The sequence below is a fragment of the Elephas maximus genome, chromosome 8 (assembly GCF_024166365.1).
Source record: "Elephas maximus indicus isolate mEleMax1 chromosome 8, mEleMax1 primary haplotype, whole genome shotgun sequence".
In the NCBI taxonomy this organism is placed as follows: domain Eukaryota; kingdom Metazoa; phylum Chordata; class Mammalia; order Proboscidea; family Elephantidae; genus Elephas; species Elephas maximus.
This window is the reverse complement of record NC_064826.1, coordinates 51,568,059-51,595,005: the sequence shown is the minus strand read 5'-3', so window position 1 is coordinate 51,595,005 and position 26,947 is coordinate 51,568,059. Positions and strand designations below refer to the sequence as shown.

The following is a 26,947-nucleotide window of genomic DNA, read 5'->3' as shown; positions in this document are numbered from 1 at the left end:
ACAAATACAGTATCTTTAAGTCCAGTGCCGTCAAGCAATACAAAATAACAAAAAGGCTTTGGAGTTTTTTGATGTTTTCGAAATACTTTATGCTGATAATGAAACTATAACGAAGGTGTTGGAAAGTTTAAGTGCAAGTAATGCAGTATAGTCCCTGTGCCAAATGGCCTACTGTTATGATCTAAAACTGGGAGCACCAAACCCCGGTCACGGTCAAAATTAACAGATTTTTTGAAGCGAATAAGTGATTCTGTTCTTTACTATGACGGAGTAGAGGCTACTAAGTAGAGTGTACTTAATAGTAAAAAAATAGTAGGCGGAATTTATTAAGTGCCTAGTACTCTATCAAGGAGCCCTGGTGGTGCAATGCTTAAACAATTAGCTGCTAACCAAAAGGTCAGCTCGCTGGCCATTAGAACCCACCAGCAGCTTCAAAGGAGAAAAGACCTGGTGATCTGCTCCTGTAAAGACTACAGCCTAGGAAACCCCATGGGGCGGTTCTGCTCTGTCATATAAGGTTCCTACGAGTTAGAATCGACTTGATGGCACACAACAACAACAGTACTCCATCATCTCTTTGAACTTCTCAAAACAACCATACAAGGTGTAAGATGTTATAATTTATCATTATATTCAGTGTACAGGTAAGCTAACTTAGACTAAAATGGGCTAAATTTCTTGCTGGTGTCTTATTATTAGTGAGACAAAGAGCGCAAATTTGAGTACAGGTTTAATCTGATTCTGGAACTTTTGTTCATGCTGTTTTGTCAATCTGTTTCTCATTTGTGCAGAAGGAAAGGTGGCTATTCTTTATAAGAAAAGCAATAAACAAACAAGTAATTATCTTGGACAAGCAATGAAATAGGGAGATTTCAAGGTCAATTGCACTGTCTCCCTAGTTGTCTCCCAGTTGAACTTTGCTCAACCACTGGTTGCCTTTGAGTGAAGCTTTGAAATTGTGGCTCAAACTATTTCAATTAAGTTCTAGAATGCTTGGCTCTTAGCAAATCTAGAGGCTAATCATTTTTAACTTGATGGTGATGTTGAAATTAGTCAAGTTAATGTTTATGAAATGTTAGTATTTTAAGAATGGATGGAAATGACAGAATTCAAGTTAAAATATATGGAGATCTGAAAAAATACACTTTCTGGGAAAATATACTCACTAATTAGTAAAGTTAATAGACCAAAAATAAAGTTGCATGCTCTTATACTGTAATGATTATCATTTTAAAACTAGCTTTTTGCCTTCGAGCTATCGAGGTAAAGACCTACAGGAAAACTACTGTCGAAACCCTCGAGGGGAAGAAGGGGGACCATGGTGTTTCACAAGCAATCCAGAGGTACGCTACGAAGTCTGTGACATTCCTCAGTGTTCAGAAGGTAAATGAACCTGAATGCCATCTGGGGCACTCTGTTCCCGCTATGTGTGGAACTGTAACTCTCATTAAAGGTTAACAGAAACAATCAAATCATAATAAATATGTTGTTCATCCAAACACAAATACACATAAATTTTTAAGCATTTTTACATGATATTTTTTAAACTCTATGATTATCACCAGATTAATTCAAGGTAATGGAGTGAGTTTTTAGTTTAAATTTCAACAGAGCCTGAGGCAGCCCTCAGGGGAGAGTAAGAGTGGGCTTACTAACGTACTATCTTGAGCTCACATAGCTCAAAATATGCTCCTATACATCGCCTGAAAGGGGACAAATGGAACTTAGCCTTTATTAGTAACGCTAATTCTATTCATCTGGCACCTGCTTCTGCAGAAACTTTGTCAAGTCTATTCTGAAGTGGTGTGGCAAGCGTTTATGAGCCCAGAAGAGAATATGGGAGGGGCAACTGGAAATTCGACAGTCCCCATGTGTGTTTTGGTAAAAATGTGACTAGAACCAAATTTGACACATAGACTGGAACTGAGTACCATTCAGAATACATATGAAGAGATCAAAGCAGTGGATCCTAAGCTGTCTTGAAGGCAGGCACCCTAAATCCATGTCTATGTTCTTACCTCCTCTCACAGTATACATGGGCACTCTCCTTACTTTTGTAATACAAAACTGAATAACTGACAAGATGGAAAAGCAACCATTTCAGCATTGTATGTGGTGTGATTTTCTTAGTTACCTGGCTACTGAATAGCTGGGTTACTTTGGTGGTTGTTTTATTTTTTAGTTCTGTCAGAAAATCTAAAATTCCAAATGAATTAAGGATTAAATTCTGTTAGAAATTTAATAGAATTTTAAAGTACTTGGAGTTGGGGGGTTGCTGGAATGGTGTCCAATTTTTATAGTAAGGTATCTTACCTGTTTGTTGTTAATGAAAACGTTTTTTGAAAAATTTTCTCCATAAATATACACTTAATATTAGGTTTGATATTTATCCCATGAAAGGCCACTGTTAGCTAATTGTCACAGAGAAAGTGAATTTGTTTTCTGTTGTTAGTTAAAGTCCTAACTTCATGTGCTAGAGCCACTTCCACCTCCTGTTTGTAAATTCTCAGTTTCCATTTCATATCATATTCTGTGCACTATAACTTTCTTCATTGTTTTCTTTTCTTTTAAAAATAATAAACTTATCTGTGATAACGTTATGAACAAGTCTGTTTTGTATGAATAAGTTTGTAATTGATATTTCTCTTAAATTTACACATGGAAGCAAAAAAAAAAAAAATCCCTACTTTCAGGGGACTCTCAAATATCACAGTTTTCTGAGGTTGAAAATTACTGGCAAGATGTCTTGTTTATTGGTTTTGCTTGACCTGGTGAAATAGTTTTATAGGCAAATAACTTGGTCAATCTATAAATAGCTTAGTATGATTACCTACTTAACCCTTGTGGGAGGGATTTTCCAACCCCTGGTTTATGAGAAGACCCTTCATCAAAATACAATAACACAGGTCTGGACTGATTGACAGGTGATTTAGAATGACAAATGCTAGAAAAGAAGTAATTGGGAAAATAATATTTCCAGTTATTCTTATCTCATTAGAATGTAACTCTCTAATATCTTTTGGTAATTTGAGGTCATTTTACCTCCCTTAGAAAAGAGCATTGCTCATTAGAATTAATGGCACAGGATGCTATTGGTCACTGTGACACTAAACGTTGCAGATATGCTCTTTCTGGAAACAATTAAGGGTATGACCAACCCAGTGCCATCGAGTCGATCAGTAGAATAACCTTCCTGTGAGAGACATGAACCAACATCTGCCCTGTAGGCTAAACATATTCAGGGAGTATACAATGAACTGTGATATTTAAATTCAAGCTAAAATGAATAATGTTTTAGCAGGATTTTAATGAAGAGGATCCAAAATAAGAAGTATTTCCAACACATTAATAGAGAAAAAACAGAGTTGTTTATAAATAGACAAAATAATGTAGATATGGTATACATTTTTATATTAATAAAACAAATATATGAGAGGGAAACCTCAAATCCAGAATGTTTAAATAGAATAGTGGGTAAGCCATTTCTATATATCAATATTAATTTATTAAATGGCAAGTTCCAAAGTTTACTTCTGTCCCTCATCATCGTGGGTGAGGAAGTAGTTATCAAATCATTTTGTACACTTAAAATCAAACAAGAAAAATACCTAGAGTCAAAGTTTGGATTGTTCTTTTGAAGAAGACATATAGAACAGTATATATTTTATAAAATTTTTATAACTGTATTAAACTCCTGACCAAATAGTCACCTGAAATTGATTTGAAATTCTGATGCAAAAAGAAATATATCTGATAGCTAATGGTTAATAATGAAGATCTTCCTGTAATTTAAAGCTTTGAAAAAATATTGAGCATTCCAAAGGAAAACAAATACTCTTTTATCACATTTTGAACCTCACATATTTATGTAATCAGAGGCCTGGTGGTGCAGACGGTTCACCTTTTGGTTGTTAACCGAAAGGTTGGTGGTGCGGGCGCATGCAGTGGATCTGTGGGAGAAATGCCTGGAGATCTGCTTCTTCAAAGATTACAGCCAAGAAAATCATATGGGGCAGTTGTACTCTGTCACATGGGGTCGACTCAAGAGCACCCAACAACAGCAACATAGTTGTGCAAAAGAAATACTATCACTAATGCTTAACTGAAAAATTATAGAAAATCGAGGTATGTAAAGCCCATTTTCTTGCTTTAGCATTTGTTTTGGATTTAAAGTAAAGCAATCATTACTCATTGGGACAGATGTCTTTTTTTTTTAATGATATCTTATCAAATATTGTCAAATAACCAAGTAAATATATTTTCATTAAGCTATAATCATTATTTTTTAATACCTTATACTTAAAATCCCCAAATGATACTGCCATGGTTTCATGTATGTAATTTCATACTCTGTGTGGAGAAAGACTTTTAAAAACAAAGATTGGAATAAAAAACTACTTATAAAGGTAGATTCGTGAGGCTATTCACATTTTAAACATTCATTTTGCTGAAATAGTTACCAGCATGGATTTTTTTTTTCCCCTTGGAGATCACCCTTACTAGAATAAAGTAAACATTGATTAAAAATAGCTTCAGATATTTTCAAAATAATTGTTTTAGCCTGTGAACTCAGATTACCTGTAGTTTTGTGACTCAAAAAGTAGAACGCAAGAATCTTTTTTTTAATTTTGTTCCTTAGTAGGAGAAACATGTTAAATTAATCCTACTTTTATTAAGTATATGTATAGCTTTTGTAATTTTCTACTATCATTTAACTGCTGGCCATTTGGTTAGCAGTTCAGCTCTTAACCACTGCACCACCAGGACTCTGGTATAATTAGAAAACATACTTATGAACAGAAACTTTTTTACATAATTAATTTGAGTTTATGTGACCTAGGACAGTATTTTGCTTTTGCATTTTTTAAATGGAAGAATGTTCTGGAACTGTTAAATAATGCACTGGTATCAATAGAGATAGCCAAAACAAAGAAGATCAGAAACGGAAATCCTCACCCCCATGCACTGTTATATATAGTTGGCACTTTCACTTGGTTTCTTGAATAGGTGGACTTGGCTTCTACCTGTACTGTTTCATTTTGAGCTAAGAAAACTCAGAAGATTCTTAGAACTCTGGAAGTTTGAAAAGTGAATATGACTTCAAAAATTGACTTGCTTGAGCTAATTTTTATGGCTAACCTGATGGTCTGATACAAGGTAAAACACCAAAATTATCAGCCATTCACCTTGGATAAGATGGCCAATCTAACTGCTTTCCCATATGCTCCTTTTTCCAGTCCTTCAATAGGTGAGAATCCAACAGAAGGCTAACCTACTGTTGTAAACAAGAAGGCAGAGGGTAATGAGGACAATTTTGAAAAAGGCAGGAATTTTGAATTCCTAAAAGTATTGCTATCAATCCATCCTAAATTATGGCCAGTTAGAATGTGTAGGAAACAAGTTAAAATATGTAGCACATGAAAAGCAATTAGGAATAATGGAAAGAACACTAGACTATGGGTCAGAAGATCTATGTTCCAGACCCAGGTTTGACATTTTTTGTTGTGGGTAAGTTCCTTACAATTTTTGTGAGCCTTGTTTTCCTCACTGCAAAGATCATATGAAATCTTATATATTAAAAGTCCTGTATAAATAATCATAGAATATGCATATATGTTGTACTTAGTATATTAGTTCTGTCACAGAACACGTTTAGTTCCTACCTCAGCAACAACTTCCATTGGTTTCCAAAACCTAATGTTATTCCTATTAGCTTTTTTCTCATGTTTGTTTTTCTCACTAGGCCCATAGCTGCAGCTATAACTCTCTCTTCACTTTACCACAATCGTAACATCCTAATTCATGTTTCTATGTCCTGTTATGTTATTTTGCCCTTTTATAGCTTATCCAATTCTCATGCATCCTTCAAGGTCCAAGTAAACTCTAGCCTATACTAAAAAGCTATCACTGCCGACTACTTAGAACTTTTAGAATAGAACAAATTGTCTACAAACTTGTTGTTCGAAGTATGGTTCATGCACCAGCAGCAACAAGATCCCTTGGGAGCCTGTTATGAATGCCCCAGCCCAAAGCCCTGAATCAGAATTTGCCCTTTAACAAGAAAGATCACAAGGTGATTTTTATGCACATTAAATTTGGAGAAACATTGGTCTACCATATGCATTTTGGAAAATAATCTTACAGAATCACCTGTTTCATTTGTGTAGTAATTTTTTTCCTTAAGAAAATTAAAAAATACTTAAGTCCAGGAAAAATGTTTTATTATTATGTCCATAGTACAGCTTCTCCGAAATGAATCCTCATCACTCTCATTAGAAAGGGATACACTATTACAAACCGCATTTGCTGAAGGATGTATAATAGGTATATTCTTATTCCTGAGTACTATATATTGCTTGAAATTGTACATTTGTATACTTATTTCTTATTTGTAAACATAGTATTCTATTCTACTTTTTCCTTCAATATAATGGAACAAACAGCAATGATAGATGCCTTCTCATTTTCTATGAAGATATCAAACCTTACATTATTTTAAAAAAGAGAACTAAATAAAACTGTACCCTGTTCAGCTGGGAAGCTGAAATGTGATGATGCATAACCTGTGTTAAGCGTTTCAATGTGGAAATGACCTTGGCTAACCTGAGCACCTTTATCAATATGCTCTTAAGCCCCTCTCATTTACCATTCTGGTGCTTATTGACTGTAGTCTGGGCAATCTCAATATCAAGCTGAATTGGCCCCTTGTCTTAGTTCATGGATTAAACTACACAAAAGGAAAAAAAGCGTAAGCAAATGGGCTCATGGTTCAGACAGTAAACAGTTAATATCCTAGTAGATTATAAAAATCAAAGATTCAAAAGTGATGATTCTAATATTATATGCCAAATTACTATAAATACATGTCAGCTAGATTCTGGTGGATAAAACTAAACATTGATATCTTTCCCCACTTTAACTAAAATTAATTATCTGTAATCACAAGATACAAATGATGTGCTTGGGGATGTTTGTCGGATTCATAAGAAAGCCAGGCAATGATTTATTCCACAAGATGCCTGCCGTGCTCCAAATCAACCTGTCCATTTGAGAAGTCTCTTTTTCAGCCTTGTTGATGTGATTCCGAGTTTTCAGTGTGACGTTTGAGGCCAGCCAAAAGAGAACTGTTAATTGGCCTCACAAAATCCTCAGTAAGGTCCTGCATAATTAGATCAGTTTATACATTTTAAAAAGAGTGGATACTAGGAGTTCAATAGCAGGTCACCTTCTATCCTAAGCCAGATAAGAATATAAACCTGACCAGACTATTCAGCACGGACGTTTGCTAACAGAAAGGAGTCATGATTTGTTCTTTTAAAATATCTGTGTTCTTTGAATAGTACCAGATTTCTAACTGAAGACAGTTTCTCAAATCTATCTGGTCCTGATTTTGGCCTTAATTGCAGGAGTATAACGTATGCAATTAAAATTGTGTAATTCTTGTTTGGCAGAGAAGGAGGAAAGATAAGAGAGAGTAACTGAGATCACCTCTATTATAGACCAGCAAGGGAAAAGTCCCCAAGTGTTGAACTTACATGCCCAATTTCCAGGTGCCTTAAAAAAAAAAAAAAAAAAAAATTTTTTTTGTACAGTTGTTAAATATTAAAAAAAAAAAAATTTTTTTTTTGTACAGTTGTTAAATATTAGATAGGCAGGAGATTGGCCCTCTAGTAAATCTGGATGACTCTAATTACAAAAATCATATTTAAACTATCTGAAGAGCTCTGTGGGGAGTATTTTATGCTACTCTTGATGGATATTAGATCCTAATTTAAAATTAGAATGGTGTGTAGAGATTTCTAAAAGTCTGTTTGCCAAACAGGTGATTTACTGTTCTTTAAATGGAACAGTGGTGTTCTTGATTTTGCTGTCAGAAGTAATTAACATGCCATACTTTAATTTTATTAGTTGAATGCATGACCTGCAATGGGGAAAGTTATCGAGGTCCCATGGATCACACAGAATCAGGCAAGATTTGCCAACGCTGGGATCAGCAGACGCCACACCGGCACAAATTCTTGCCGGAAAGGTAAAATACAACTGAATCATGCTACTAATGATGCCTTTTACAAACTGTCTACTGGTTGCTCCATGACAAACTGCCATTGAAATTCTCTTTATATGATGTTTTCCTGTTGCAACATAACATAAAATTTAGAGCTCTCTCGATGTTCAGGATTCTTCTGACAAAATTGCTTGACCCATTATATTTAGAGGATGTAGTCTTGGGGAAGGAAACCCTGGCGGTGTAGTGGTTAAGAGCTATCGCTGCTAACCAAAAGATCAGCAGTTTGAATCTACCAGACGCTCCTTGGAAACCCTATGGGGCAGTTCTACTCTGTCCTATAGGGTTGCTATGAGTCGGAATTGGCTCGACGACAACAGGTTTTTTTTTTTTGGTAGTCTTGGAGGAAAGAAATTCATTATGAGCTAAGTCTGCCTTTAAGTCAGATTTGTAAGTAGGTTAGAACAGGTACATGAGGTTCTTATTCAGCATCAGTTAGTCAAGTGTTTGTCTAAGTAAATAGTATATATTTTACTTTTCTATTCATAAAAACCTTAAGAAACACTTCCAAACTGCACAATGTTTTCATGAGTGTCACAAAGTAGTGTTTGTTCATTATTACCAACTGTTATATTTAACTCAAATTTTTAATACAATAGACTTTATGGCAGTCCATTCATAAGTACGAGTTGTATGAAAGTCAGATGTTCATAACTTGGACTGTCTGTAGTAGCTACACTTTCAACTGGTCTTGGCTGACTTGGCTAAAAATTGCTGAAATCAGTATGGTCCTGGACACAGAGTGCACAGGGGAAGCACTAACAGAAGCCTCCTCTTCCTCTTCCATAGCTTAAAAAGGACAACCCATTCCCGTTGAGTTGATTTCAACTTATAGCCGCCATATAGAACATAGTGGAACTGCCCCATGGAGTTTCCAAGGAGTGGCTGGTAGATTCGAACTGCAGGCCTTTTGGTTAGCAGCCGAATGCTTAACCACTGTGCCACCAGGACTCCTAAAAAGCACAGGTGCCCATTAAAAACTGACCACTTTGACAGACCTGAGCTGTGGAGGAGGCATTATTGCAAAATTCAAACCAATCTTCTAGAGCAGCGACCCAAGTACTGTGGGATCACATGAATAATACCATGACCTAGACCATGCCTGTAGAAAGGGGAATGGAAGTTAGAGCAAATAATTAGCTGGTTACTTTTCATGGTGTGTTTTGAAATTGCCAATCTAGATAGCCAATCCGGAGAAGCCAGGCAATTAATTCCACGAACTTTGAACTCAAAATAGTTAAAAATTACGTCTCCTTTTGATCAGTCATTTCAGATGAAACTTTTTAGTCACAAAAAGTAGAAAATTATTTTTATTATAGAGAATAAAAATACAAATAATTACAGGGAGAATTTCGTTCTCACCTTTATTTAGCAATTTCTAAGAAGGTGTTTTTCCTTCTTTTTATCTCTTTTTTGGGGGGGAAGGGGTGGAAAGGGGGTGGTTCATTTAAGTGAAATTAAAACTCTACTTTTTGTAAGTGCATCTCTTGCTTTTAAGTGAGAGCAGAAGGGATATGGTAGCAATTAAAATCAAGTCACCAATTCAGGACTCTGTTAATTGAAAGGGTTGGGGGTGGTGGAGAAAGTGGTGTGATGGAGTTTGTCTCTTGCTCTGGTGGAGGTGAGGGCATGACCTCAAAAGTTTCTATTTCCAAATGGAGCTATCATTAGTAATAGAGCTGTTGAAACCTAACTTGCCGTTTGAACTTAAAGCCTGCCCTAGAAGAGGATCTGTTTTCTTAATGAGAATTCTACACAAGATCATATTAATGTAATCTGTCCTTAACTGGATTCTCTGAGAAAGGTATTCAGTTTGGGATTTCAACTAGTGGTGAGACACCAAATGGACCTAAATTATGAGTAAAGGGGATGGTACTCTCAACTTGCTGGAATATGTAGGTTAATAGACTTCATAGTCAATAATTAGCAATCCTTGTAAGGTGAAATATAGAAAACCTCTTCTTTTCTCAGCTATTAATATCCAAGGTGAGTGGAAAGTTATTTTGTGAGTTGAGAGCTGGGTGGTGTTTCCAGGCAGATTTACGTGACACTTTTCTTGGTGTGGTTTGCAGATATCCTGACAAGGGCTTTGATGATAATTACTGCCGCAATCCTGATGGCAAGCCGAGGCCATGGTGCTATACTCTTGACCCTGACACCCCCTGGGATTATTGTGCAATTAAAATGTGCGGTAAGTTAGGGGCAAATTTATTGCTTCCTTTTCTTCTCACAAACTGGATCTAAAGAGGCGATTATTAGGGAGACAGGTTAACAGTGATTTTACTTAATGCTTTAATGTTTGCAGGTTTTAATATTTTAAGAATGTGTTACATAATCCTACACAATTTTTTAAATTTTCATAGAACAATTATTGGGAAAGAGATAAATAGGCACACACATACATACATACAAAACATTTATATGTGTGATAAAGGCCTGAAGTCATGCCATCCAAAAAAAAAAAGAGGAAAAATCCATGAAGATCAGGGAGTATGTGCAGTATCACAAAGTCATTAGGGTAGTAAAAGCTGGGCCCTTAGATTCTGAACTTCCAATCCTTTATCCTTTCTATTACCCTGTTTCCTCCGCAGAGACATAACATGAACTGTCAACTGACTGCGAACCTCTTCTGGTAAGGGACAGAGGTTGCAATGAAGAATAATAAGGCTAATAGTAGTTTCTCATAGATACCTTCTATGCTAGCTGAACCCCACCTCTCTGGCTGTTCTTGAATGCAACCTGTATTCTGCTTCAAATTATCTTTTTGCAGTCCTACAACCCTTTTCTATACATTAACTGCAAGCCTTTACTCAACTCTCCTGAATTTATTTAAAAAAAAATGGAAAAACTCCCTTTCTTACTTGCTTTTTGGTATCCCTTGATGAATACTTGGTCCTCTCCTCCATGGCTGAGTTGTTCTTTTTTTTTTTTCACTTCTCTGAAATAATACAATAATTGGATATAGAAATGTTATTCCTATGACTATCAGCCTTATTTTGTCAACTGGATTCTAAAATGCTTTAAGAGCAGTGGAACTGCATACATTTAGTAAGGTATAATATTGTTATCAGTTGACTTGATGATATAAAGTTGTATATATATATATATATACACACACATAGATATACGCACACAGAGAGATGAAGATAAATAATCTACATACGATTAGGTACCAGCATCTCAGAATGGTAACATATACAGTGGTTAGGGCATGGATAGATATTTCCATATTTCCCCATAGCAGCATGATGGGAATATTCTTCTGAACAAGTTTAATTCAATATTATCCATACATGGTACTGTTAAGGTAAATCTCTTTCTTCTCAGATCTGCTAATAAAAGGAAATATTTTGACTACTGAAATGAAGCCCATAGAAAGGGGATGTTCCTGGCATGTGACTGCAGAATCTGGAAGCCTCTCAGAGTGGAACACGATGTTCCAGGGAAACTGAATCATTTGTTTTGTCCTTTAAAATAAAAGACAATTCCTCTGACAGTGTTGCTCTGTATAGAAGGGTTAGTTCCAGTCATAGACTTTTTAATTTTATTCATCTTTCCATCATTCTAGACTATTTAAGTCCAATAATCCAACTGTTTCCCTTCACTTGTAATGTGTCTTAGATATTCTTATAAATCTTCTCTGGAACGAGACAAGCATAAGTACACACTCGCGTGTGCCTGCGTGCACTCAGATGCACGCTCACCCTCCAGCTGGCACGCACCCACTAAAAATTCAAACGTTGCCCTACTCTTCAGTTCCGAATCAGTCTTTAGACTATTTTTTAAAAAGACTGTGAGAGGAAAGAAAATAAATATGACACTTCTGACCTGTTACATAGGCTTCTTCTTTTCTGTCCAAACAGGAATGGGCTAATTATGCAAGTAATATGCAATGATTCTGATGGCTTTGTTAAAGAGACGGTGGCACTTATAGGATAAGAATTCTAAGAAAATGGTAGTAGAGTTTATGAGCCAAACCTATATAGTTTAGATTAAGAAATAGTTCATTATAGGAAACTATTAGTTTTTAGACTATAATACATGAAAACAGAGACTATAAAATAAAGAGACTATACTGTTATTAAAATGAATGGAACAAAACTGATATTCTAGAAAGCATAAGGGATAATTTTTTTTTTCGTGCTTAATATGTGGACTTTTTAAAAAAATTTTATTGTGCTTTAAGTGAAAGTTTGCAAATCAAGTCAGTCTCTCGTACAAAAATTTATATACAACTTGCTATATGCTCCTGGAAACCCTGGTGGCATAGTGGTTAAGTGCTAGAACTGCTAACCAAGAGGTCGGCAATTTGCATCCACCAGGCGCTCCTTGGAAATCCTATGGGGCAGTTCTACTCTGTCCTATAGGGTCACTATGAGTCAGGATTGACTTGATGGCAGTGGATTTGGATTTTTATATACTCCTAATTGCTCTTCCCTGATGAGAAAGCACACTCCTTCTCTCCACTCTCTATTTTCATGTCCGTTCAGCGAGCTTCTGACCCCCTCTGCTATCTCACCTCCCCCCCAGATATTAGCTGCACACATAGTCTCACGTGTCTACTTGATCCAAGAAGCCCGCTCCTCACCAGTATCATTTTCTGTCCCATAGTCCAGAGGAGTTGGCTTATGGGAATGATTCCTGTCTTGGGCTAACAGAAGGTCTGGGGACCATGACCTCCAGGGTCCTTCTAGTCTCAGTCAGACCACTAAGTCTGGTCTTTCTATGAGAATTTGCGGTCTATATCCCACTTCTCTCCTACTCCCTCAGAGATTCTCTGTTGTGTTCCCTGTCAGGGCAGTCATCAGTTGTAGTCGGGCACCATCTAGTTCTTCTGGCCTCAGGCTGGTGGAGTCTCTGGTTTATATGGCCCTTTCTGTCTCTTGGGCTCATAATTACCTTGTGTCATTGGTATTCTTCGTTCTCCTTTGCTCCAGGTGGGTTGAGACCAATTGATGCATCTTAGATGGCCGCTTGCTAGCATTTAAGATCCCAGATGCCACTCTCCAAAGTGGGATGCAGAATGTTTTCTTAATAGATTTTATTATGCCGATTGACTTAGATGTCCCCTGAAACCATGGTCCCCAAACCCCAGCCTCTGCTATGCTGGTCTTTGAAGCATTCAGTTTATTCAGGAAACTGCTTTCGGTTTAGTCCAGTTGTGCCCACCTATCCCGTATCGTGTATTATCTTTCCCTTCACCTAAAATAAAAAAAAAAAAAATAGCTCCTACTAATTAGTGAAAACCCCTCTCCTTCCCTCCCTCTCTACTCTCATAACCATCAAAAAATATTTTCTTTTCTGTTTAAACTATTTTTCGAGTTCTTATAATAGTGCTCTCATACAATATTTGTCCTTTTACAACTGACTAATTTCACTCAGCATAATGCCATCCAGATTCCTCCATGTTATGAAATGTTTCACAGATTCATCATTGTTCTTTATTGATGTGTAGTATTCCATTGTGTGAATATACCATAATTTATTTATCCATTCATCCATTGATGCGCACCTTGGTTGCTTCCATCTTTTTGCTATTGTAAACACTGCTGCAGTAAACGTGGGTGTGCATATATCTGTTCGTGTAAAGGCTCTTATTTCTCTAGGATATATTCCAAGGAGTGGGATTGCTGGATTGTATGGTAGTTCTATTTCTAGCTTTTTAAGGAAGCACCAAATTGATTTCCAAAGTAGTTATACCATTTTACATTCCCACCAGCAGTCTATAAGTGTTCCAGTCTCTCCACAACCTCTCCAACATTTATTATTCTGTGTTTTTTGGATTAATGCCAGCCTTGTTGGGGTGAGAAGGAATCTCATTGAAGTTTTGATTTGCATTTCTCCAATCATGAGCATTTTCTCATGTTAGCTACCTGAATGTCTTCTTTAGTCAAGTGCCTGTTAATATCCTTTGCCCATTTAATAATTGGGTTATTTGTCTTTTTGTAGTTGAATTTTTGCAGTATCATCTAGATTATAGAGATCAGACACTGCTCGGAAATGCTTTAGCTAAAAACTTTTTCCCAGTCTGTAGGTAATCTTTTTACTCTTTTGATGAAGTCTTTGGATGAGCATAGGTGTTTGATTTTTAGGAGCTCCCAGTTATCTAGTTTCTGGTGTTTGTGCATTGTTAGTAATGTTTTGTATAATGTTTATGCCATGTATTAGGGCTCTTAGCACTGTCCCTATTTTTTCTTCCATGATCTTTATTGTTTTAGATTTTATATTTAGTTCTTTGATCCATTTTGAGTTAGTTTTTGTGCATGGAGTGAGGTATGGGTCTTGTTTCATTTTTTTGCAGATGAGTATCTAGTTATGCCATCACCATTTGCTAAAGAGACTGTCTTTTGCACATTTAACTGACTTTGGGCCTTTGTCAAATATCAGCTACTCGTATGTGGATGGATTTATGTCTGGATTCTCAATTCCATTCCATTGGTCTATGTATGTGTTGTCCCAGTACCAGGCTGTTTTGACTATTGTGGCAGTATAATAGGTTCCAAAATCAGGTAGAGTGGGGCCTCCCACTTTGTTCTTCTTTTTCAGTAATGCTTTACTTACCTGCGGCCCCTTTCCATAAGGGATAATGTTTAATGAATATTCTGCCAAGTGTTTTGGCTTACATATACGATGAAGCCTATAATGTACACTATGAGTCAGAATTGACTGGACAGCAACGGGTTTGGTTTTTTGTTTTTTTAAAATGTATACCTGAATTTTGTGGTGGTTTTAATTATGTATTAGTTTTCTATTGTTGCATAACAAATTACCAAAAATTTAGCATATATTTATTATCTCATAGTTTCTGTGGGTTAGGAATCTATGCATGACTCAGGTGAGTTCTCTGTTCAGAGCCTCACAAGATCACAATCAGAGTGTCCTCCAGGCTTGTCGGTCTCATCTAAGACTCAGGGTTCCCTTCCTAGTTCACGGTTTTTGGCACAATGAAGTTTTTTGTGGTCGTAGTCTTGAGGCCCTCAGCTCCTAGTGACTGTCTGACATTCCCTCCACATGGCCTTTTCCACAGTATGACAACTCTTTTTTTAAAGGGCTCGTCTGATTAGGTTGGGCCCACTTGGGGTCACGTCCCTGTTGATTAACTTCAATCAACTGATCAGAGACTTTAACTGCATGTCTGCAAAATCTCCTTACCTTTGCTTATAATGTAACCAACCTAATCACAGGAGTTGCTATCCCATAATATTCACAAGTCCCACACACATTCAAGGGCAGAAGATTAGACAGTGTATGTGTAACAGTGTGTGGGAATCTTGGGCCATCTCGAAATTCTATCACACAAATATTTACATGTGCTGGATGTAACAGAAAATTGATTGCTTTTTATTTTGATCATTAAAGGCCTAGGACAGCTTCCTGGTTATTACTCAGTCCCAATGACTTGAATTCATTATGAGATTTCGGTATGTTGGAAGAAAATAACAGAGATGATGGCTGTGTCACTTGCCTCTCTAAAGTTGAAGGGACATTTTGAAATTCTTGTTTCATTATACAATAATTATATTAGAAACTCATAATTGCCACCATTTGTTTAGTACCTGTAGATAGGTGCTTTCAATTCACTATTAATACTCGTCATTTCAGTTCTACAAAATGACTCCCATTAGGCCAGTGAGTAAAGGTGCAAAGACGTGGATGGGTGGAGCAACACTGCAGTATTCAGGATGTGGTAGTAGGTTGATGTGGGTAGGGCTTGAGGGGAAAATAGGGAAATGGAAAAAGATAAAAATTGGGTTGATGTGAGGCAGATCACGCAGTTTATCTAGTTGCCATGAGCATCACTGAAAATTAAGGAAGGGAGTGATCTTATCTGATTTGTGATCTAGAATTGTGGTCTCCAAAGAGGCTTCATGAAACCTAGGGGAACACAAAGATCCTCCTAAAAGTCTGTGAATATGGATAGTTTAAGGGACTCAAGTTTCTGCTTCTCAACTTCCATCTGAATTCCTTCCCAAAGTCCTTTGCCTGAAATGCATCTGCTCTTAAGGAGTCATGCCAACTCAACACTCCTACTTCCCCATTCACAACCACCCTTCTCCTACTTTACTAAAAAGAGGAAGACAACCCATTCCTCCTGAACTTTACTGTGGTGTATTGTCACACAGTGTTAAACCATTGAGACACTAAGCAAACTTTGCCTATACATTTTAGCAAAATACATTACCAAATATATATTCATGCTGTTTGTCATTTATGGATCACTAATAATTGTACTACAAATTGACCCGACAGCTACTAGCAACAACAACATATAATTACCCTCACTTTGCCCAGAATATATATATATATGTCTTAGAATCTTGTGGTCATAAAAAATTAAAAAAATAAATTTCAATGTATAAAAATCTTTTTGTTTCAGAGAACTATGGTGAGTGAGGAATAAAAGATTCTCAAATATACAATATATTAGACTAACATTTTCTGGGTAAAATGGAATTGAAAAATAAATTTGAGGAGAAAAAGTAAAATTTTGACAGTTATTAAAGAACTTAATCATTTATTATTTATGCAAGAATAGGTAGATATCAAATTACTATGGTATTTAGAGCCCACTGGATACATTTAAAAGAATGATGTAAAATTTTTTTGTTTAAAAAATGTCAATAATTATAATATGCCAGAAATCACATCCTTTGCAACTATTTAAACTCACCATAAAAAGTTTTCATGTCGACTTAAAAACATGAGGAAATATGGGTAATTTTTCAAAATTCTTTGGGTTACAGGAGAAAAAATATTGAAGACCAATGATCCAGAAGAATTACTATGTTTCAGAGTAATTGGCATGGTGGGGGCTGAGCAAGGAGACAGGGATCAGATAAGAGCTGCTTGCAACAGGCCAGTAAGAAACGAAGAAAGCGCAGACTAAGGCAGTAGGCAGTGAGAAAGACAAGGTGAGGAGGGATGTGAACAATATTAAAGAGGCAGAATGTACTGCATATAATGACAAAATCAGTACGGTGGGAAATGGGAGAGGGAAAGAGAAAAGTACAAAATATCTCCCAAGCTGTTTGGGTAGGAGAGATATTAATTCAAGGAGAATCAAAAAGAGTGTAGTTCTGCTTATATTGAGATGCAGGTGCTTGATGTCTGTGCTGATTGATAGCACATTCGAGTTCAGTATTTTCTAGAAGGTCATGGAAGTCATAAGTAGATACTGATAACAAAAGTCTTCAGCATAGTAGCATTTCCAGTGAGCATGTACAGAACACAAAGAGGCTCCTTTGCCCCTTTCTTAATAGGATTCATTCAACCCATATTTACTGAGCAGCTATTACATGGCAAACATTTTTCAACATGCTGGGGATATAGAAGTGAAAGAAACAGACTAAGGCCTAGGGTAAAACTTAAATTTCATAGCTTTAGCATGAATTAGTAAAGCGAAGATGCTACTTTAAGGACTAAGGTGAGCCTGACCCAAGCCATGGTGTTTTCAACTGCCTCATATGCATATGAAAGATGGACAATGAATAAGGAAGGCCGAAGAAAAATTGACATCATTGAATTATGGTGTTGGTGAAGAATATTGAACATACCATGGACTGCCAGAAGAACAAGCAAATCTGTCTTGGAAGAAGTACAAACAGAACGCTGCTTAGAGGCAAGGATGGCGAGATTATGTACCATATACTTTGGCCAATTACCAGGAGGGACCAGTCCCTGGAGAAGGACATCATGCTTGGTGGAATAGAGGGTCAGTAAAAGAGACGGAGACCCTCAATGAGATAGATTGACACAGTGGCTGCAACAATGGGCTCAAGCATAACAACAATTATGAGGATGGTGCAAGACCAGGCAGTGTTTTATTCTGTTGTACATAGGACCACTATGAGCCAGAACCAACTTGATAGCACCTAACAACAACGACATCAATAAAGCAAAAGCTGACCCTGCCTTGATATATTAGGGTATCCTCACCTTTCAGAAGTCAAAATTTTTGAGTACTGTTCTCAGTTAATTTTATTTGTTCAAAAGTTGAATAAACCACAAATTTGCTCTAGCCCCTTTGCTTCCAACCCCCCATCTTACAGTCTGTTACTGAATGTGAAGGATGGATATTGCTCCTTGTTTGATGAATGTGTGCCAGGATGTTCAAGGACAGGCCTTCTCAGCCCTCTTTCAGACTGTAGACCTTAGAAGGTGATCGCTGCCCAAATGGCAGCAGCTCACAAATATTCTAGTTATATACCTTTAACAGCGTTATAGGCATATGGAACTTCAAAGCATTGCACATATTAATAAGACTAGACGTTCTGTATAGCATCTGAACGAAGTACTGCTTTTCTTACAATTTCCTGCTGTGTTTATTTCATATTCTAAGTAACAATTTGGTCTATAGATAAGTTCACTACTTTTCGTAGAGAAATGAAAATATTTCTTGGGATTAACTTTATTTTTCTGAAGTGAACGTGAAAAGTCTCAGCAATTGAGAAGCTATCTTATGGTTGATGTCCCTTAGAAAATCTTGCTAATTATGTAGGTCAGTTGAGTTGTTCTCAAGCTTCTTAGACTGAAGATGCCTTTATACTCTAACATGATTAAGAACCCCAAACAGCTTTTGTCTGTGTGAGCTCTATGAATCAATACTTACTGTATTAGAAATTAAAAATGAGAAATTAAAAGAATACTAATTTGCTTAAGAATAATCATAACAACCTCTTTGGATGTTAAAAGCATAACAGATTTTTAAATGCAAAATAACTATATATTCCAGGAAAAAACAGGGAGAATAATGACATTGTTTTATATATTTTGCCAGTTTCTTTAACGTTTTAAAAGACCTCTGTGTTCTTATGTTTGTTTCTGTATTTAATCTTTTGTGATGTCACACATCATGTGGTGTCTGGAAATTCCACTGTACATTTGTGAGAGAATAAGAGCATAAAAGGCAAATGATATCTTAGCATTGTTATGGAAATAATTTTGATCTCCTGGATCCCTAAAAGGGTTTAGGGAGCCTCAGGTGACCCTGCATCACTCTGAGAAGTGTTTTTTTGTTGTATGGCAGGACGTTTAAGGCTGATGTGGTTTCCTTAGAGTACTCTAACTAGGAGATACCTGTTGGCTGCTCTAATTGTTCTCTACCTTTCACCACCAGCAACTCACCCAACTGAAGATGTCTTCTATCATTTCTCTGGTTTTCTTCATTTGTGTTGTAGGATGGTCTGTTCTGCTTCCTAGACTCTCCTTCTCATGATTGGTACCGCAACTGATCCAGCTTAAAATTCAAAAGCCTACAATACAGACTTCTCCTACACTTCTCACATTTATCCATCGCCAAGACTGTCAATTTTATGGTCTGTTCATTTGCCAAATCTATCCATTTCACTTCATCACCGTCTCCCTCAACCAAGAGACTATCATCTTTCAACTTGAATATTCAAATGGCCTTCCGAGTGGAGGTGTATCCGTATCCAAGATTGTTCCTTTCCAATCTCTTCACTGCACTACAAATGGAATGATGTTTACAAAAATCTGATTATATCTTTCCCCATCCCCAGAAACACACACACACATACAAATTAAAACCCTTTAGTAATTTCCTTGATCTTATGACAAGACAAAACCAACTGCCTTTAATTCCTTACTTGTGTCTCTAACCTCATGTACCACCACATTTCCCTCCATGCTCTCTGTTCCAGTCACAAGGGCTTTCTTTCTATACCTCATGTTTTCTATATTCTCTCTCATTACAGGCATTTTAGCTCTGCCATCCCCTCTGCCTTGAAAATTTTTCTCTTTCTTCCTTACCTAGTTAACAGCTACTCATTGTTGAAATTTCAATTCAATCATCATTTCCTCAGGAAAGTCTTCATTTGACTTTCTTGACTTGGTCAAATCCCTTATTATATATTTGTAGCACCATATACCCCCTTTTCCACATACTTCTCAGAGTCTGATTTTTACATTTATTTTACTTTATTTGGTTAATGATTTTACCAAAATTTGTACAATTATTACTAAGATAACAAGGACTATGTATGTTTTTGTATCCCCTAGTGGTCACTGTGGAAACCCTGGTGGTGTAGTGGTTAAGAGCTACCGCTGTTAACCAAAAGGTCAGCGGTTTGAATACACTAGGCACTCCTTGGAAACTCTATGGGGCAGTTCTATTCTGTCTTATAGGTTGGTTATAAGCCAGTAATCGACTCAACGGCCATGAGTTTGGTTTGGTTTGAGCAGTCACTATTGGGTGGCTATGAGTCGGAATCAACTCCATGGCAATGGGTTAGTGATTAGCACACTGCCTTGCACAGGGTAGGAATTCAACCAGTATTTGTTGAATGAATAAAAGTTACCCTTTCTAGTTAAGTGGTGGTTTTTAATTTTCTTTCTCTGGCGCCTGGTATTTTTTCATGCTTCTTGATTTTCATATGAAAACCTGGCTTTTCTCAAACACCTTATTTGTTTTATGCTTTCTTATCACCTCAGCTTAGGTGCTGTTCTCAAGTTTTGCCCCTCCTTGTGCAGGTTATACTCGTTTGCTGCTGGTTGTCCTGGTGGCTTTTTATTTACCAACAAAATAGACAAATCTTGTCATGGTTTCGCCTATTTTTTCTTCCTCTTCCTTCTCTCTTTTTTTAAATTGCTAGATGTTTACCTAGCCAGAGCCATTTTAGAAGTGTGACCAGGGCAGATCATTGACAGCTAAGGTTACTATGAAATATACGTTGCCATCGATAGCAAAGTAACTGTTCTCTTAGCAGCCAATGAACAGTGTCATAATATTCAGGGAATCTCTAATCTTTTAAAATTAAGTGTGTTATACTCATAAAGAATGCTGATTATCTGTCTGAATTTTATTAACTTATCCAAGACAAGAATAGAGATTCACAGACATAAAATCTTCTTATTGTATTCTGAGTCTGGAAAAAACAATACTATCCATACCCTTTCTCAAGAGAATAACCTTGTACTTGAAGGTCTTTTCCAAGTCATCTTCTAAGGAATAAGACTGTAGAATTGACATTTTATGAAAATCTTGTCTCCCGAGCATTTACATGAGAGAAGGTTTGGACAAAATCCAGGGGAAAGTTTCAGATATGATTTCTGGCTTCACATGGAAAACAAACGTACAAGCAATTTGAGGTTTATACTTTGGAGGTCTTTACTATTTTCCCATGTCAATTTTAAAACAAGAAGCTCTTTAAATTTACAACAGTCCCCATCCTGCCCTTTGTGGCCCCAAAAGCACAAGTACTGTTGATGGGAGAGCAGCTTTACCACTGTTCTCAATCTCTGGGGACCATCATAAAGGGAATCCTAGGTTTCAGTTGCTCTTCGGTAGCTGGAAATAAGAAACGAATTGGGTTGAACAACTCTAAGGGATAATCAGGGTATTTGTCCACTGACCTATGAAGCAACTGGATCTCACCTATAGGGTAAAGAACAGCAATAGCTTGTCATCACCGGAAAATCTGGCTTTTGCTTATTGTCTATGTAAAGCTTGCAGAACAATGGGTGTGGAGCACTCTAAAATACGTGTGCACTCATATTCTGAGCTGGCGTTCATGAACTTCCATTTGGGTTGTGTGGATCTCTGCAAGGCTTTGGCTAACCCTTCACAGAGACAATGGATCAAATATAATGATCTTGTTCTACTGGTCTCTGACTGTCTAGGGACAGAATGTTTTCCCAGAAATTAGCTGGTAGTTAATGCCCTTTCTCTCAAAAAAGTTAGCCAAATTTTTAAACTCCCTAACAAATATTGTAGGAATCAAACCATATCACATCCACACCAGCAAAGAGAAATTAACGTTCTAAAAGCCACCCATTGTGTCTGATTATGTTCTAACAGGACAGTGAAGGATTTCAATAGCAAATGTTACTTTCCTTAAAACATATCCAAACAGAAAACTTCATGTCCGTCATCAAAGGAAAACATTCCTTCACTTATAGGCCACTCTGAGGATCCTATAAATATCTTTGCATCTGCTTCCAAAGGGTGGCCACCACTGACACCCCTAGCAAAAATGTTTTATTTGTGAGAAACTCTCAGAAGAGTTCCTGGTATTTTCAATGTGAGCTTGCTAGATATATTTGCAAAAATATTTGCCTATGTGCGGAAGCAGTATTTTAAAAACATGCTGCCTTAGCTAAACTTGATCAGCTTTAGCTGATATTTGGAGATATTTGTGTGCTTCCCTAACACTCTGCTTGGCCACTGGAGATGCTTCAAAACATTTCCTCATTCAGATGCCATGTTAAAGTATTATGTCCAAAGGAATTGCTTTCCCAACATCTAATAGCCCTTTCCAAATCAATCGGTGTGAAACGTTTGTTTTGTTTTTGCACTAAGTTTTGATATTTATGCAGTAGAGTAGCAGAAGGGGTCTATTTTTTCCACAGTTCGGGAGTAATTTATTTTCTTTGAATAGCAAGTATGTGAGCAGCAAAGATCAAACATTTATATCACAGTTAAATGGTCTGTGAAAAAATCATTCATCATTGTCCTCATCAGATAATATTTATTATACAGCTTCATGAAGGTCTCATAATAACTCTTATTTATTGATAAAAACCATTTCATGAACTTGCTGTACTAATATATCTTCATTTGCCTATATTATTTACTCTATACATTGCCATCAGAATCATGTAGATTTTGTGTAATATGGTTATGGGGTCACTTCTAGCATCTGAATGCTGAATGGAATAAATGCAGCTGTACTAACTTCAGAGGGCAATTTTTAGATAAAGAAAAAATACTAGCTCAACAGTGCTAGTTTGTGGTTAAAACCATGAGAGAGAGCAATTTTCACTGAATTACAACATAAGAATAAGTAAAACTGTCAAGGTGTTTATAATTATATATTTTAAAGTTATAGATGCTCATTAAAGACAAAACATAATACTGCTGTTATTTAGATTATTTATATCTTGATGAGGCCTAACAAAAAGTTATATTTACTCTGTGGAATATTGTTTTTATTAGTTTGCTGTAAATGTGCAATATATCAATATAAGCTTGATCTTTTCTTTTACTTGTTTTAGGGTTATTACCTTTTAAAAACTCCTCCACACATGCTGCCTGCCCAAATAAATGACCAGTTAATGCGAATCATCAGAAATATGGTAGTTTAGTGACATTTGTCTTGATGAAATATAATTCTTGAGAATCTATTTAATCTTCTTATTTTGTATTTCCCCAAATACCTTTAGGTAATATCCTTAGAATCATAAAGGATTTGGGTAACCAACCTCAACTTTTTCTATAAGCCATTTCTTCCAGGTCAACAATTTTTGTCTTCCTGAATCAATATATTACTGGATTTAATTCTCCAGGCTATCGACTCTCAATTACTTTTTTATGGGTCAATCTGGACATTTATCACCTCCATTTGAATTTCTTTTTAACTGGTGTATTTCCAAGTCACATATCTATTCCCTAATGTAGATACATAAGAAATTGAAAAATATTTTTATTTATTTTTTACCTAATCGTGCTTTAAGTAAAAGTTTACAGATCAAGTCAGTCTCTCATACAAAAAGTTATACACACCTTGTTATGTACTACTAGCTGCTCTCCCCCTAATGAGACAGCACATTCCTCCTCTCCACCCTGTATTCCCAGTGTCCATTCAAGCAGCTCCTGTCCCCCTCTTCCTTCTCATCTCGCCTCCAGACAGGAGTTGCCCGCATAGTCTCATGTGTTTACTTAAGCCAAGAAGCTCCCTCCTCACCAGTATCATTATCTATCTTATAGCCCACTCCAATCCCTGTCTAAAGAGTTGACTTCTGGAATAGTTCCAGTCTTGGGCTAACGAAGGGTTCTGGGACCATGATCTCCAGGGTCCCTCTAGTCTCAGTTAGACCATTAAGTCCAGTTGTTTTATGAGAATCTGAGGTTTGCATCCCACTGTTCTTCTGCTCCATCAGGGATTCTCTGTGTGTTCCCTGTCAGGTCAGTGATTGGTGGTAGCTGGGTACCATCTAGCTCTTCCAGTCTCAAGCTGATGTAGTCTCTGGTTTATGAGGCACTTTCTGTCTCCTGGGCTCATGTTTATCATACACGTCTTTGGTTTTTTTCATTCTTCTTTGCTCCAAGTGGGTTGAGACCAATTGATTCATCTTAGATGGCTGCTTGCTAACGTTTAAGACCCCAGACACCTCACTGCAAAGTGGGATGCAGAATGTTTATTAATACATTTTGTTATGCCAGTTGACCTAGATGTCCCCTGAAGCCATGGCCCCCAGACCCCCACCCCTGCTACTCTGACCTTCGAAGGATTTGGTCGTATTCAGGAAACTTCTTTGCTTTTGGTTTAGTCCAGTTGTGCTGAATGCTCCTGTATTTTATGTTGTCTTTCCCTTCACCTAAAATAGTGTTTGTCTACTATTTAATTAGTAAGTACCCCTCTCCCTCCCTCCCCACCCTGGTAACCATCAAAGAATGTTTTCTTCTGTGTTTGAACTTTTCCTAGAGTTCTTGTAATAGTGGTCTCATACAATATTTGTCCTTTTGCAACTGACTAATTTCACTCAGTGTAATGCCTTCCATATGCTAGAGACATAAGAGCCTTCACAGGAACAGATACATGCACACCCATGTTCACTGCAGCACTGTTTACAATAGTAAAAAGATGGAAGCAACCAAGGTGCCCATCAATGGATGAATGGATAAATAAAAAAAAAAAAAAAATTTTTTTTTTTTAATGGATAAATAAAGTATGGTACTCAACGATTAAGAACAAAGATGAACCTGTGAAACATCTCATAATGTGGAGGAGTCTGGAAAAAACATTTTTAATTGAACTGAATCAAAGTTATGTAAAAGCAATAGGGCCGCTATGAGTCAGAATTGATTCGACAGCAGTGGGTTTTGGTTTTGGTATATATACAACTATTCCAGTATTTGGGGTGGTTGTTCATGTAACTCTTCTCCCTCTTCACAAAACTTCACAGAGCATCTCCAAACTTATGATGTGCCTAGTTTGCATGGAACTCAATGAAGTGAAGCATTTAGCCATAATAAACTATATTTATTATTTGTAAGAGAGAAATAAATTTTAATGAAATTAAAGAACCACTGTTTGGTTTCTTTTTGTTTTTTAATTTACAGTAACCTCTGAAGGCAGGTTGGATTCTGACTCTCCTTTGGAGAAGAGGTTCCTAATTCCAGAATGGGTTGAGTTAAGGAAATCCGTTCAAATCTTATACTGCTATAGAGAGTGTTAACTTGAATTTTATCCAGAGAGTTCCTGAAAGACCATTTCAGTTATAAAGGTAGTTGGGGAGTTTAAATTGGCATTACTCTATTGACCCATAAACATTTTCAGGTATGCTTCGAGAAGATATATAAATTTTAGCTGCTCAAGAATTTTCTGAGCTATAATTTAATTAAGTAAATAGTAAAGTTAAAAGGAGAGTCCCAGTGATAGTAAAATTGAATTTTGTACTTTTTTAACTTAGATACTGAGGGTTTCATTATCCCATGAAGTATGATAAACAGTGCAGTTAGACTGGATAAAAAGCAAGAAATAAACAACCAATTTTTTAAATGCCAGTACCAAACCAAACACATTGCCTTCAAATTGTTCCGACTCAGAAAGGCCCTATAGGACAGAGTAGAACTGCCCCACACGGTTTCCAAGGTTGTAAACCTTTACAAAAGCAGGCCACATCTTTCTCCTGCAGAGCAGCTGGTGGGCTAGAACTGCCAGCCTTTCACTTAGCAGCTGAACATAACCATTGTGCCACCAGGGCTACTTGAATGCCAATAAGATAATTAAAAAATAAAGATAACACATTGGCTTAGGATATATTTATCACTTTAGAGGAAAATCACGGTTAATACTATTAACAACTTCGTATGTATTTGAGCAACCTTATTTTAAGGGTAATTGTATAGTCATTTCAGAAATAGTGTCTAACTAGCATGTGTAAGTTATAGTTGCATATGGAAGTACAATGCCTTCAAAATTTTTTTCAAAAATAAAATAACTTGGATTTGAATGAAAGGAAAATTGGAATACAGATATAAAAAAATACATTGAGTTTCTTATTACACTCAAGTTTTACAAAAACTTATAAGTGATAAAAAAAACCCTAGTAATAAAAATACAAATGAAATCTAAGAGGAAGATGATAATACATGTCAACAGGTTTAATTTGTTTATATTTCTTTTTACCAATAGCTCACAGTGCTATGAATGATACTGATGTTCCCATGGAAACAACTGAGTGCATTCAAGGTCAAGGAGAAGGTTATCGGGGCTCCACCAATACAATTTGGAATGGAATTCCATGTCAGCGCTGGGATTCCCAGTATCCTCACCAACATGACATAACTCCTGAAAATTTCAAGTGCAAGTAAGTAAATTAGATGTTAAAAATTTCAATAGGCTCTGGGAGAAACAAGGCAGCGTGATTACTTTCTATTAGTTTCTGTGTTAATAGTCTTCAAACTTTAGTGTGCCTTTGATAATAAGGATGAAAGGCAGATTCCCATGCTGCCCCCTGGGATTTGGTCCCCATAAGCACTCTAGATGATTCTGATGCAGGTGGTTAATGTACCGTGTTTGGGGACATTTTTCTAGGTTGTTCCTGATAACAACTTTGCTCTTGCAGGTAGAGTTAATAAAACATTTAATGATAATGATAGCCATACATGTTTCAAAAAAGTGTGTTTCTAGATTTTTATATTAACTTTAGTGAGATTCAAATTTTTTTCTCTATAAAAAGAGGACTTTGATTTCAGTCAACATTTTAGATCAATAATTTTCCAACCTCAAAGAACTATAACAAATGTTTTTCTTAATCTAAATGAATGTTTTTCATTGTTTCTAAATTTGCTTTAAAATGTGGAGAAGTAAGACAGTTGTTAGGAAGAATCAAGCCAAAGAAACTGCCCTTAATGCCCTT

The 26,947-nt window shown here is 36.5% G+C and overlaps 1 protein-coding gene across 6 annotated transcripts in view; it reads left to right on the top strand.

Moving 5' to 3' along the window:
• HGF (hepatocyte growth factor) overlaps positions 1-26,947 on the top strand; it is a 75,893-nt gene that overhangs the window by 20,109 nt on the left and 28,837 nt on the right. For 3 of the 6 annotated variants that reach the window (XM_049893756.1, XM_049893758.1, XM_049893759.1), the window contains 4 exons: positions 1,241-1,383; positions 7,909-8,029; positions 10,138-10,256; positions 26,221-26,395. In XM_049893756.1, the coding sequence (XP_049749713.1) occupies positions 1,241-1,383; positions 7,909-8,029; positions 10,138-10,256; positions 26,221-26,395 (558 nt within the window). Of the gene's footprint in view, positions 1-1,240; positions 1,384-7,908; positions 8,030-10,137; positions 10,257-10,656; positions 10,698-11,392; positions 12,051-26,220; positions 26,396-26,947 lie in introns of those variants that run through there. The other 3 variants (XM_049893761.1, XM_049893757.1, XM_049893760.1) reach the window with 3 other exon arrangements.